Source organism: Leuciscus leuciscus (assembly GCF_965113295.1).
Source record: "Leuciscus leuciscus genome assembly, chromosome: 21".
Taxonomy (NCBI): domain Eukaryota; kingdom Metazoa; phylum Chordata; class Actinopteri; order Cypriniformes; family Leuciscidae; genus Leuciscus; species Leuciscus leuciscus.
Window position 1 is genome coordinate 33,555,624 of NC_138745.1, and position 13,866 is coordinate 33,569,489.

The following is a 13,866-nucleotide window of genomic DNA, read 5'->3' on the forward strand; positions in this document are numbered from 1 at the left end:
AAGGAGTCATACAGATGGCTGTATTTCCGCACTTCTTCAAGCAATCTCTCGGTCACTTGGTCTATTTCCATGGCTCTTCACTGATCTTCGGAATTTAAAAATGGCGGGCGGGCGGTGCAGAGTGCAGAAGATCATTCCGGAAATGCGTAGGAGGAAACGCGATGCTATCCAGCCGACCAATCACAGATCTTGCGGTCCGCGTCGCCGCGACGCGTAGTTACATTTTTGAGGAGGTGCGCGTCAGGGTACGGCGAAGGGTACGACGTATGGTACACGTCAATGCGTATGCTACGCCGTACCTTCTACGCGAACCCGACGCAGAAGTATAAATTGGCCTTAAAGGGTGCCATGTGCGTTGGATGTAGACGAACTGTCAAGAGCGTCAGTATATGACGCCTTGGGATGAGATCGGGCTGTTCGTGCACAGGGCGTATTCAGATGTTGTGTCTCCTTAATTCTGGCAGACTTTAGCCCCACCTACTGGACAAGTTTAACATTTCAGATGGAGATTCTTCTTTTTCTTCTACTTTTTTAAAACTTCATTTGTTATGGCACACCAAATCAGGTTTCTTCAGCTGTGCAGCTTAAGTAAAATATTTTATTTGCAACAACAGCTGTTACACCAACTGTTTGACCACAAACACGCAATGTTCTAAAAAACGAATAATAATAATAAAGTAAATGCACAATCAAATAAAGCTTTGAATAAACTTCGAAAAAGGGAGAAAAAGATTCCCATCTTTTTTTGTGGTTGACGTCAAAGCTTGTGTATATCAGACTGGTATTTTGGCACAAAATCATTTTTCACTTCTAGAAGCAAGTCAGATTGCCAACATAAACATGATATGCCCTCATTGTCAAAAACCATAAACAAAACTGTAAAATTGTTAACCAGACTATGTTTAATATGAGGGGTTGGCACTTTGTTATGCTGCCAATTGATGTCCAAAAATCAGCTGAAAGCTGCTGTCCTCAGGTCCGGTCAAAAATATATTACACAGTAATTTCCATGAGAACGATACATGCACTTATTTTCGATATGGATGAGTAATGCTTCTGGTAACTGGAGTTGTAGACAAAGAACAGGTTTAATTGCATTGTTCACATGCTACAGTTCAAAGCTTTAACCCCTGATACTTGTTAAAGATATCTGATAAAACAAAGCATGAAAAGACAGAAAAAAAAAGAAAAAAAAAAGGATTAATGATATTATTCAAGCTAAATTAGGTTGGAACATATATGATTAATGTAATGAATTATTTAATTATCTAATGTATCATATTCACATTGTCATTTTTTCCATCACATTTCATCATATATGCTCATGATATGTGTGTTATTTCTATAAGGGTGAATATAAAGTTTCCCTTCCCGTGGAGTGACATTTTTCTCTTTAATCAGTTTCTACATCTTCAAGGTCACCATTTTAAGCTTTCTGAGTCTTGTATTACGGCTGTGTCTTTTTGACATCTCTTAACTTCATCTCAACGAAACTTGGAACTCCACGATTGACCAGCTCTTGTTTTATCTGAAACAAAGATGGACAATGTATTTTATTTCCACTGTACTCTATTGGTTTTGGAAGTCTGTCAAAAAAAAGTGAGATAGTTTAAAATAATAAATAAAGCCACAACTGTCAGATATAAAGTCAGAGATATACGATTAGAGATATAAAGGTTGTTTTTTTTTACTCTGAGGTGGAAATGTGCTTCCATTCAACAACTTTTGAATGAGAGTGTAACTTACTTTCTGCAAAACAACCTCAAAGTTTGCACTCTGTCTCAGGTCTACAAATGACCGTAGTTTTATTTGAACTCCTATGACATTTTCTAAAAGGAAACACACACATAATGAGACATAACACACACCCCCACACCCATATATATAAAGCCCTTATATATATATATATATATATATATATATATATATATATATATATATATATATATATATATATATATATATATATAAACAAACTGATAATACTAACACATTATTTTAAAAAAAAACTCCTACCTGTTCCGTTGTTCACAAGAAAGGCCCAACGACCCGGAACGTTTACGTTACTCGTGTTCTTGAGGTTTGGGATGGAGTAGCCACTAGATGCATCATAATGAATGACATGGTAGTCAGTGGAGTTTATTGTGTCATATCCAGCCTATTAAAACCAAGAAAAATATATGTTATGTCTAGATACAGAGTCAGTATATAATATTATTTCAATCCTTTGATGTTTGTTTTACCTCCACTGGAAATTGTATCCCAGCACAGTCACCATAATGCATCAGAATGAAAGAAAAATCACCTCCTGAAATTAAAACCACTTGAAAGGTGATTGCCTGAAAAGAAAAGAAACAATATCACGATTCATAGTCTACACAGTCTGTGACCTTGTGCCTGAAAAAGAAAAACTATTTACCGGTGCTGAGTGAAGATTTAATACATTCATATCCCATGTTAGTACATAGTCCCATGTTGCAACAAAGACCCAAGAAGCAGAAAAGCCCTTATGAGGGAAATACTGGTTTATATCCTGAGTGGCGCGAGTGAGCACACTTCCACTAGTGTACTCCTGATACGAGTATCTGCCTAAACCAAAGTCATCAAGGTCAGTCCAGAGCGGAGCAATGAAATCTTCAGTTCCATATGTGGGAAATGGGTAAGGGGAAGCTTCTGGTAAAGGTTGGCTGAATGTAAGGAGTCCGTTATTATTAACCTGAAATAAGAAAAATCAGTTCAAATCCACCAGTAAAGTATGAGCTGGCTAATCACAACATTTGCATTCATATTAGACTGCCAATGGAACTAGATTCTCACATATGTATAGTTGTACTTGCGTCCAAAGAATGTAAATGGAGTGGAGAAGGCAACATCTCTGTAGGTGTCATCACCATTTTCAAGCTTTTCTGTGTCTCCTGCCGCTGAGCCGAATGGATAGAATATCGCCGGTGCTGCAAATAGAATTAACACAAAAAATACAAATGAAGATGTGAGCAGTGTTTACAAGTTAGAATCTCATAATTATGGCAATTCTGACATGAACGAACCATTAATTCAAAAGTCAATTAATACCTGTCCATGCAGTTGTTGTTGGAATGGCTGTCAAAGAAAAAGAGTATTCAATTATTAAACACTTCTGTAAAGTACTTGAAAAATGCATTGCACAGTCATATGATGAGTTGTCTAACAGTCGCAGTATTATTACTTGTGGAGACTGTGGTGGTTACTGTGGTGGTTGCTGAAAGAATGAACACAAATACCATTAAATACCTCATGAACTCACTTAAAAATTGTAAATGTGTTTCCTATGTATAACATAGTGGTGGATAATAATGAGTTATCCATGACTCGCAGCCTTATTACCTGGTAGGACTGTGGTGGTTTTAGTGGTGGTTTCTGAAAGAATGAACACAAATACAAACACCATTTACTGAGGGCCATTATGAAAACGTGAAGTTGTTACATTTGATTGTAATTCAAAGGTCTTTTACCTGTCAGTGGTGTTGTTGTAGGTTTTACTGTGATAACTGTGTGTCAAAAAAAAAGAAGATCATTAAATTATAAAACACTTATGTAAAATACATAAAAATGTTGCATGGGTGTATGATATTTGTCTTGCAACTCAACTCATTCTTACTCTTCAGGCGCCCCATACTTTAGAAATAAACACAAGTCCGGATATGTTTTAGCAGGCAAAAATGTCAAGATATTTTAAGAAGTTAGCTTTACAAGCACAAAACTGCCCACGGCGTTCAAGGTTTCCATTAAAAGCAATGGGTTTACCGGCCAAATCAGTAAACAGCAGTTATTTTACTATCATTAATATAATATTATAGTTTCTATAATTCAATTTTCTGTATTCATTTTAATTTAAGTAAAAAATTTTGTTATTTGGTTGTGTTTAGACGTAGGTCAGATGTCTAAATATTGGATATGTACCTGACTTAAAACCACATTTGGAAGGGGCTCAGAATGGATGCGGGGGAAAAAATTGTTTACACGTGTGTAAAAATATAGATTTTTTTTTTTTTTTTTTTGCCAGTGTAAACAGCCTTTCTCTTCTAAGAAAAAGGACAAAAAATATTGTCGACTCATCTAGGGCTGTCATGATTCCATGAAATGAAATGTGTTTCAACAAGCAACAAGGTGACAACTTTGCTGTTTTTGTAATTAAACTCACAGCTTCACTATTACATAGAGATGCTGTACAGACGCAGTCTCTCTATCAGGCGTGCTCTCTCTCTCTCTCTCTCTCTCTCTCTCTCTCTCTCTCTCTCTCTCTCTCTCTCGTTAATTCATTCGAAATTCAAGTCGAAAAATTGCGACTGCAAACATTCATGACAGCTTTTAACTTTTCAATGCCGGCAAGTAATCATGGTACCACCCGGCGGGAATTATATAAATAATTTGGTGACACTTTACTTAAAGCCGGTATGTATAATTCATTATAAAGGTATTTATAGTGTATGTAATTAATTATATATTTTCATAAATAATTGTACCCAAAGTCAAAATGCATTATAATATTAGCAGATTCTGAAATTGGTTGTTTGTCATGTGTTTCAATGCATTATATACTTTCTAAAGGTGTGTTCAACGAATAGATAAGTAAGAATTACAGTCTATTATAACTGTGGTTCCAATTATTCATGAGACCATTCAATGCATTATAAGGTGCATTACAAGGCATAAAGGCTTTAAACAAAGTGTTACCAATAATTTCAATAGCTTGGCCATTCAAAACCTGAGGGTCAACCAGTGTCGCATAGTAAAGTGATCACTAACAGAATAATTTTGGGCGAGGATTATTGTAAACAGATATTGGATATCAGCCGTGTCTAAAGTGTATGTAAAGAGGCAAAACAAATTGGATATTATGGTCACAAGATCAGATCTGTGCATTAAACCTTGCAGTGTAAATGCAGCCAAAGACTGATAAACTCATGACTAATTACCTGGTGTTAGGACTGTGGTGGTTTCAGTGGTGGTGGTTTCTGAAAAAATGAACACAAATACAAACACCATTAAAAACCTCATGAATTCACTTGACAAGAGTAGCTTTCTTTTTCGGTTTATGTATTTTCTATTGGGATATAAAAAAAAAAAACAATAACAATTGAATAATGCACTGATCTATGGTTTGCTACTTGCTATTGCTAGTCAGAGGCAGGTGTTTTTAGGAGGAGGGACATTATTCTAGAGAGATAAAAAAAAAATATTGAGTCATGTGTAAGGACTATGTACAGTATTTTTGGTCCCTTTTCTTGGAAGAGAAAGTCTTAACAGTTGAAATGTGTAATGTATATCAGGTAAACATTTATTTGGTCTTCACTCTCATACTAACATTAAGATAAAAACATTAGCTGGTAAGACTATGGTGGTTTCTGAATGCATGTAAACAGTTATAAACATCATTAAATACCTCATGAACTTAATTGACGAGTACAGCTTTCTTTTTCTGTTTATGTATTTTCTATTGAAACCGGAAATTAGGATATAAAAAAAAAATAATAAAAAAATAGAATAATGCACTGATCTATGGTTTGCTACTTGCTATTGTTAGTCAGAGGTGCTTATAGGAGGAGGGACATTCATATTCTAGAGAGAATTTGATTGGACAAAAAATGTAATATTGAGTCATGTATAAGGAATATATACAGTATTATTGGTCCTTTTTCTGAGACAAAGACAAACATTTGAAATGTGTGTATCAGCTAAACATTTATTTTGTCTTCACTCTTACACTAACATATAGATAAGCTCATTACCTGGTAGGACTGTGGTGGTTTCAGTGGTGGTGGTTTCAGCGGTGGTGGTTTCAGTGGTGGTTTCAGCGGTGGTGGTTTCAGCAGTGGTGGTTTCAGTGGTGGTTTCGGTGGTGGTTTCAGCGGTGGTGGTTTCAGCAGTGGTTTCGGTGGTGGTTTCAGCGGTGGTGGTTTCAGCGGTGGTTTCAGCTGTGGTTTCAGTGGTGGTTTCGGTAGTGGTTTCAGCGGTGGTGGTTTCAGCAGTGGTTTCGGTGGTGGTTTCAGCGGTGGTGGTTTCAGCGGTGGTGGTTTCAGCTGTGGTTTCAGTGGTGGTTTCGGTAGTGGTTTCAGCGGTGGTGGTTTCAGCTGTGGTTTCAGTGGTGGTTTCGGTAGTGGTTTCAGCGGTGGTGGTTTCAGTGGTGGTTTCGGTGGTGGTTTCAGCGGTGGTGGTTTCAGCAGTGGTTTCGGTGGTGGTTTCAGCGGTGGTGGTTTCAGCGGTGGTGGTTTCAGCTGTGGTTTCAGTGGTGGTTTCGGTAGTGGTTTCAGCGGTGGTGGTTTCAGTGGTGGTTTCGGTGGTGGTTTCAGCGGTGGTGGTTTCAGCGGTGGTGGTTTCAGCTGTGGTTTCAGCTGTGGTTTCAGTGGTGGTTTCGGTAGTGGTTTCAGCGGTGGTGGTTTCAGTGGTGGTTTCGGTGGTGGTTTCAGCGGTGGTGGTTTCAGCAGTGGTTTCGGTGGTGGTTTCAGCGGTGGTGGTTTCAGCGGTGGTGGTTTCAGCGGTGGTTTCAGCTGTGGTTTCAGTGGTGGTTTCGGTAGTGGTTTCAGCGGTGGTGGTTTCAGTGGTGGTTTCGGTGGTGGTTTCAGCGGTGGTGGTTTCAGCAGTGGTTTCAGTGGTGGTTTCGGTGGTGGTTTCAGCGGTGGTGGTTTCAGCAGTGGTTTCAGTGGTGGTTTCAGCGGTGGTGGTTTCAGCGGTGGTTTCAGTGGTGGTTTCAGTGGTGGTTTCTGAAAAAAAATTAACACAAAAACAAACACCATTAAATACCCCATGAACTCCAAGAACAATTTTCTTTCCTAATGAAGATGCTCACTGACTTCTCAGGTTCATATTGGGTTTGTTTAACTGACACCAGAGACAACATTTTATAAACAGATCTGGTTCTAATCAAAAGGTCTATAATTACCTGACAATGTTCTAGAGAGAATTTAATTGGACAAATAATTATCTTTGAGTCATGTATGTATGTACACATCAATATCTTTTGTCTTTTTTTCTTGGAAGAGAAGTGGGGTCAATCCATCTCAAGTGGTCCAATGGAAGGTGTAATATAAGCTTAACAAATACTGTAATTTAGAGCATGAGTTAAGACAAAAGCTTATTATGAGCTCAAGAATAACAGACCTTTTCTGAAGAGACACGGTCGCTTGAACAGACTGAAATTAGGCTTTTTTTCACATATAAACATTTATCAACTCACTCATCAGTTGTGATAAATGGAAGCACAAACATGCTTGCTTGACATGCGAGAACCAATGAGATTCATTCTTGTGTTACGCATCACCTTTGAGCTTGCTCAAGAGGTTTGTTCTCTCGCTTCAAGCAGGTTCGGTTGAGCTTCTGTTTATGTCCACTAATCAATGTTTATATGTGAATAAAAGCCTACATTAAATCGGTTAATCATATTAAGCATTCTAGTCTCTTCAGAAAATGTGGACTAAAACACTTGATTCATACGATCTCTTTAAGAACTTTTTGAAGCTTCAAAGTGTCAGCTGCGTAGCTGTCAATGGAGGGCCAGAAATCTCTCAGATTTGATCAAAAATATATTAATTTGTCTTCCGAAGATTAATGAAAGTCTAATGGGTTTGGAACAACATGAGGGTGAGTAATTAATGACAGAATTTTCATTTGAACAAACCCTTTTAAGACTGCAAAAAAGTAACATATCAAAACATATTTTTGGCTAATTAGTGTTGTGAATGCAGTCACGACTGAAGGCTTTGCGTCTGTCCTAATAATGTCCTTCAGCCATGACTGTGTTCACAATACAGCACGGCCCCTCATACCTTATTGCTTGCTTATTATGTATTCTGTAAACTACATAAAAACATTGCATAGGCGTGTGATGAGTCATCTATCTATCACAGCATTATTACCTGGTAAAACTGTGGTGGTGGTTTCTGAAAGAAACAAATAAAATACCTCATGAACTCACTTGATGAGCACAGTTTTCTTTTACTGTATTCCAGTTTAAATATGCATTGATCCATGATTTTTCTGCTTGCCACTGATAGTCAGAGAAGCATTAGATTGGAAAAATGAATATTGAGTCATATTTGATAATACATATTTTTGGTCCTTTTTCTAAAAAAGAAAGACAGTAGCCTACATTTTCTTTCCCGATAAACTGATTTCTCAGGTTCATTTTGGGTTTGTTCAATTGACACCATTTAGCGACAGTCTATAAGTACTGGCCAGTGTTGTTGTTTGTGCTGGTATTGTTGTAATGCTTTAAAAAAAAGAAAAGAAAAAGAAAAAAAAGACATTAAAAAACACTTCTTTAAACTACATAAAAATATTACGTGTTTCAGTTGGTTGTACAGTTGTTGTCTCAGTTGTTGCTGTGTCAGTTGTTGTTTCAGTTGTTGTTTGTGCCCTGGCTGTTAAAGAGAAAGAGATTATTAAATTCGGAAACACAAGATTGTATATTTCTAGTCTTTCCACATAAGACTGATAATCTAACAGAAACTAAACCTTACTCAGTGTCAGGACTGATATGAACACCAGCAGAAGCTGTGAAACCAGAAATAATCTCATGATGATGAAGTCAGAGATAAAACCAGCATGTAGGAGTCCTTCTGTAATCAGGGGGAGATTTATTATTCTCACTATACCCATGTTAATCTTGAATATACATAAATAATAATAACTTATTGTAAATTTTATATTTTCAACTTTAAAATATGTCTGTTGGAGCAACTTTTGAAGCGGTTGGAAAAAAACCTATATTCTAAAAGGTCCCACTTTATATTTATCTTTAACAACAAATTACTTATATTATTACTATATTATTACTAAATATTAGTATTACGTATTAAGTATTAATAAAGTTGAATATTCATTGAACACATATTGCTGTTTTATAAAATCATAAACACATTAAGCTACTTACTTATCTAATTGCTTTATATTTATTTATTATATTTATAGCAAAATCCTTATAATATCATAATTTAATGCTGTAGTAGAGAATATAGCTTATGGAGAGTAACATTAAATAGAAAGATTTGACTTACCGTTCTTCTAAGATGCTCTTGCACCTGTGTTGGGTTAGGAGGAAGTTTGACTGATTTTAAACACGTCCTGGCACTGTTTACAGGGAACACTTGCCCTGGAATGAAAAAAAAAAAAAAGTTATGTTGGAACACAGCCAGCGATAAAACTGAAAACTAAAAACTCCTCTGGCACATGATTCAGTACCAGGAACATACTGTGGGTTTTTTATTGTTTACACATCAAGTGTCTATCACACACCCTGAGAATGTCTGTGCACACATCTCTTGACCGAGCTCAGAAAGAATAGCAATGTAGTACTGTCATCAATTTATTTGTCCAATATTAGTTCAGTAATATTAAATGCACATGGAATTAATGCCCCAGTTCTTTTTTCACTGATGAGCAAAAACATTATGACCAGTCACAGGTGAAGTGAATATCGTTGACCCTCTCCTAACAAGGCCACATATTAAGGTCTTGGTAGATTAGATGGTAAGCAAACAATCAGTTCTCATAATCAACGTTTTGGATGCAGGAGAAACGGACAGGAATGAGGATCTGAGCAACAAGGACCAAATTGTTTTGGCAAGGCGACCAGGTCAGAGTATCTCTGAAACGGCAATGCTGTTTACCAACAGTGGTTTGAGGAAGGACAAACCGGCGTCAGGGTGTTGGACGCCCAAGACTCATTGATGCACGAGGGCATGAAGGCTATCCTGTCTGGTCTAGGGATGGGACGGTATGAATATTTCATATCACGATAATAGTGACCAAAATTATCGTGATTATCAATATTATCACGGTTTTGTTAAAACGAGATGAAAGTGTTCAAAAATAACTGATGCTCACACTGAAAACATTTCAACAAGTTTTATGTTTGAAAATCAACAAACAACAACAAAAACAAGCAGCTCTATGCACTTTTTAAAGCAAGATTATATTCTGTGGCATTTCCTTCCTTATAATGACGGTCGTCAATAACGCATTTAACACAGCGCACATCCATGTATCGCAACGGACGCGCTCTCTCGTTTCATTCAAATACAATTGTTTTGAAAATGAAATCAGAGTTGATTTATTGTTTACAGAGTTTGATAATATTGTTGTGATCATCTTGTCTGGACGATTGTTTTGTACGCTGTACAAAATTAATTTATAAACAGGTAAGATTTAAAACATTAATCTCAATTCATGTCCCGTAATTATGTGGTAAAAAATAAATAAAAAAAATTCGCTGTAATAAGTGTACAATATACATTGTTATCCCTTGAATGTCACTCTTAGTCTTGTTTGAACTTGATCTTTGGCTCAAAGCCACTTGCTGCGAAGTGCGAACTTTTCTTTGCGGAAGTTTCACGTTTATTTCAAGTGAGTGAGATAAAATATTTTAACTCAAAACAACATTTTGTGCCCAATTATTTCCCAGACGTAGTTTTGGTATTGAGGTCAAAGTTAACTTGCCTTGCGTTCGCTATACACAGACAGACAGTGGGAGATGGTCACACAAGACGACTCGGCAGATCTTAAGTGTTTCGCTCCTTTGCCTTTTGACTTTTTTTGTGCATGTTCTGCATCATCGATTAAGTTTCCCTCAGGACTTTTGTAAAAGCTAAAATATGACCACACCTCAGATTTGGTCCTCTTAGAAGGACGAAAATCTCCCGAGCACGGTCACTGCCTTCTCGAATAAAATAAAACCAACATTGTGCGCTGCGCCTGCGTCAGACTGTTGCTGGCTGGACAGGATTTACAGTGAGTTATTAAAATCGTGATAATCAAACACGGTTTTAATGATAATTCAATTTTAAACGATAATACTAACCGTTAGTAGCCTACATTTTATCGTGGTTTATAATGAAACCGGTAATCGTCCCATCCCTAATCTGGTCTGAGCCAACAGAAGGTCTACTGTGGCACAAGTCACACAACATTTTAATAATGGTTATGGGAGTCAGAACACACAGTGCATCACACTCTTCTGCTAGACCAATCAGAGTGCCTGTGATGACCCCTGTCAACCGTCAAACGCACTATGGGCACACAAGGGTCTGAACTGGACCATGAGCAGTGGAAGAAGGTCGTCTAGTCCTGTTTTCTTTTACATCACGTGGTCAGCAGTGTACGTCAGTGGGCCAGGCATTTACCTGGGGAAGTGATGGCACCAGGATGCACTGTGGGACGACAACAAGCCGCTGTGATGGTCTGGGCAATAATCTGCTGGGAAACCCTGGGTCCGGCCATTCATGTGGACACAAATTTGACACGTGCCACCATTGATGCAGACCAGGTACACCCCTTCATGACAATGGTGTTCAGCAGGATAATGCACCCTGACACACACTGTACAGGAATGGTTTGAGAAACATGATGAAGAGTTCAAGGTGTTGCCCTGGACCAACAAGTTTGATCTACGATGGCTCACCCTCGTAACCTACAGGACTTGCATGAGCTGCTGCTTTACATTGGCACAAAGATGTGCATTAACATCTTTGCATTAAAATTAACATTGTGCATTAACATCTTTGTGCCAGAAACCACAGGACACCTTCAGGGATCTTTAGAGTCCATGCCTCTGCGGGTCAGTGCTGTTTTGGCAGTATGTGTAGGACCAACAGCATATTAGGCTGGTGGTCATAAAGTTTTGGCTATTCTGTGTATATATACTGTATATGTACATTTATAACACTATACTTCGTGTTATATCGCCCTGGCTGGCAATCACAAAATACTAGTAAACACTTATTGGTTTTCCAATACGGCTGCAAAGGGAAGTAAATGTTACACTGACATCTTTCCCTCTTCTGACTGTAGCCAATGGCTGTATTTACAAAGAATTTAAAGAATGAGGATCACACATAAAAAAAAAGAAAAAAAAAAGGAAAACACCAATGTCACTTTGCATCAACATCACTTCAGTAACATAGGATTCAGTAATCATACAGAAACTGAGCGAGAGTAACTGATCAGATGTTGTGTGATGAACAGCTGTCCTGGCTTGCACCCTCAGCCAGAAGACAATATCATTGGCTTCAGCTCATTTTTAAATGTATTTACTTTCAGTTTCCATATTATTTATCGCAATATTTAGTGCCTTACAGTTCACAATATAGCCTTCGTCACTCACAACGAACAGATCTTCTTTACTGTCCCTAGAGTAAGAGAGAAATTGGGAAATATGCTTTCTGTGTTAGAGCCCCTCGTGACTGGAACAGCCTTCCTGCATCCATTCGCTCGCTTCCGTCTTTTCCTCTGTTCCGAACTGCTTTGTTAACACATCTTCAGAATACTTGTCTATGTTTCTAGCATTTCAGATTTAGCATCGATATGTGTCATGTTATGTATGTGTGTATATATGAATGTGTTTATGTATATATACTGTATGTACATATATAGTGATGTTAACTTTGTCAGTTATATTTGGGATTATTGTGTTATATGCAATATGTTACACCAGTTGTTCTCAAACATCTCACACCAAATACCCTTCTTAAAACGCTTGACTTCCAAAGCACCTTCATGCTGAGTCCTAGATTAAAAAGGTTTGACTTAAAAGGGGTATAAAATAAAAATGTGTTTAGTGGTATACATACCACAGTTTGGGAACCACTGTGGCTTACTTTACTCTATTTGTGATGGGTGGGGACAGTGAGAGCTTGTGTGTGTGTGCGTGCGTGCGTGTGCGTGCATGTCGTATGGTGCGTGTGAATGTGTGTGAGTGCGTGCGCTAAGGTTTTTTTATTTTTATTATTATTTTATTATTATTATTATTATTTATTTTTTTATTGTATCTACTCTGTTGTTCTGCTTTTCTATGTTGTTTGGATCCTGAGGACCCCCATGAAAACGAGATGTTTCATCTCATGGGGTTGATCCTCTAATAAATGTTCATAAATAAATAAATAAATAAATAGATGTCAAGACTTTATCGCCACCTGCTGTTCAAAAGGATGAAATGAGATTTAAACTAGAATTTCTAGATGTAGATATAGTTTAATGTTTATGAGAATGGTTTACCCCTCTAGGACTACAAAATGACATAAGATTGGGGATGTTTATAACATACCAGCAGATACTTTAGGCAACAGTTTTAAATGTGATGTTAAATGTTAAATGGGTCATTCCACGAAATCAGTGCCTTTTCAACTTTGAAAATTTTTTATATAAAATAAGTTTAAACAATTTTTTAAAAATATCCATTAAATGAAGACAGCATAAAATAACAAGAAATCATATTGTGCCATCTCAGGCTATGTAATTTTTTATTTTATGACTATTTATCTACCTCATGTTTTGATATTTTTGTCATGCCTGTTACAGACACATGCGTTGCTATATACTATAGTTTTAATTAGAAATATGTTATAGTTTCCACATATATGAGCAGTATTTTAGTCCCTCTTTTCACTGGAATTGTTTAAAAAATTTGATTTTTTTTTTCAATATTATATTTGTCATTCAGATGACCAAGAACATACAAATTTTGGAGGGTGATCACATGTCAATTAAGAAAAATATATATTTTTACAAGAGAGATATTAAAAGAAGGGCTTTGTCAAAAATACAATATAGATAGGGTTACAATGGAAAAACTTGGAAGGCCATTTCAAATATAATTTTTATATTTTTTATGAAATTAATGACAGTAACAGGATTGACATCATAGTAACAGGACTGACCAGAGTAACAGGGATGACAGGACACACATTCTTCAGCGTACACTGCACATATTTGTTTACATAATTTTGTAAAATTTTACCTTTTTAAATTGTATTACTTGACATAGTTGTATTAGTGAAGCACATTACATTTCTAAGAGATCTAAAGATTTAAGGGTATTGTAATTAGAGTAATTAG

At 36.9% G+C, this 13,866-nt stretch overlaps 1 protein-coding gene across 5 annotated transcripts in view; it reads right to left on the bottom strand.

Moving 5' to 3' along the window:
* Positions 1–578: 578 nt before the first annotated feature.
* The window catches only part of LOC309485186 (uncharacterized protein), a 92,439-nt gene continuing 79,151 nt past the window's right edge, over positions 579–13,866 (bottom strand). The window contains exons 5-17 of one of the 5 annotated variants that reach the window (XM_082151896.1): positions 6,709–6,740; positions 5,769–6,657; positions 4,956–4,994; positions 3,492–3,527; positions 3,364–3,396; positions 3,206–3,238; positions 3,073–3,099; positions 2,818–2,951; positions 2,420–2,716; positions 2,244–2,339; positions 2,017–2,158; positions 1,747–1,829; positions 579–1,528 (exon numbers count right to left, since the gene is read on the bottom strand). In XM_082151896.1, the coding sequence (XP_082008022.1) occupies positions 1,448–1,528; positions 1,747–1,829; positions 2,017–2,158; positions 2,244–2,339; positions 2,420–2,716; positions 2,818–2,951; positions 3,073–3,099; positions 3,206–3,238; positions 3,364–3,396; positions 3,492–3,527; positions 4,956–4,994; positions 5,769–6,657; positions 6,709–6,740 (1,922 nt within the window). In that variant the 3' untranslated portion in view covers positions 579–1,447. Of the gene's footprint in view, positions 1,529–1,746; positions 1,830–2,016; positions 2,159–2,243; positions 2,340–2,419; positions 2,717–2,817; positions 2,952–3,072; positions 3,100–3,205; positions 3,239–3,363; positions 3,397–3,491; positions 3,528–4,955; positions 4,995–5,768; positions 6,741–13,866 lie in introns of all 5 variants that reach the window. The other 4 variants (XM_082151899.1, XM_082151897.1, XM_082151895.1 and 1 more) reach the window with 4 other exon arrangements.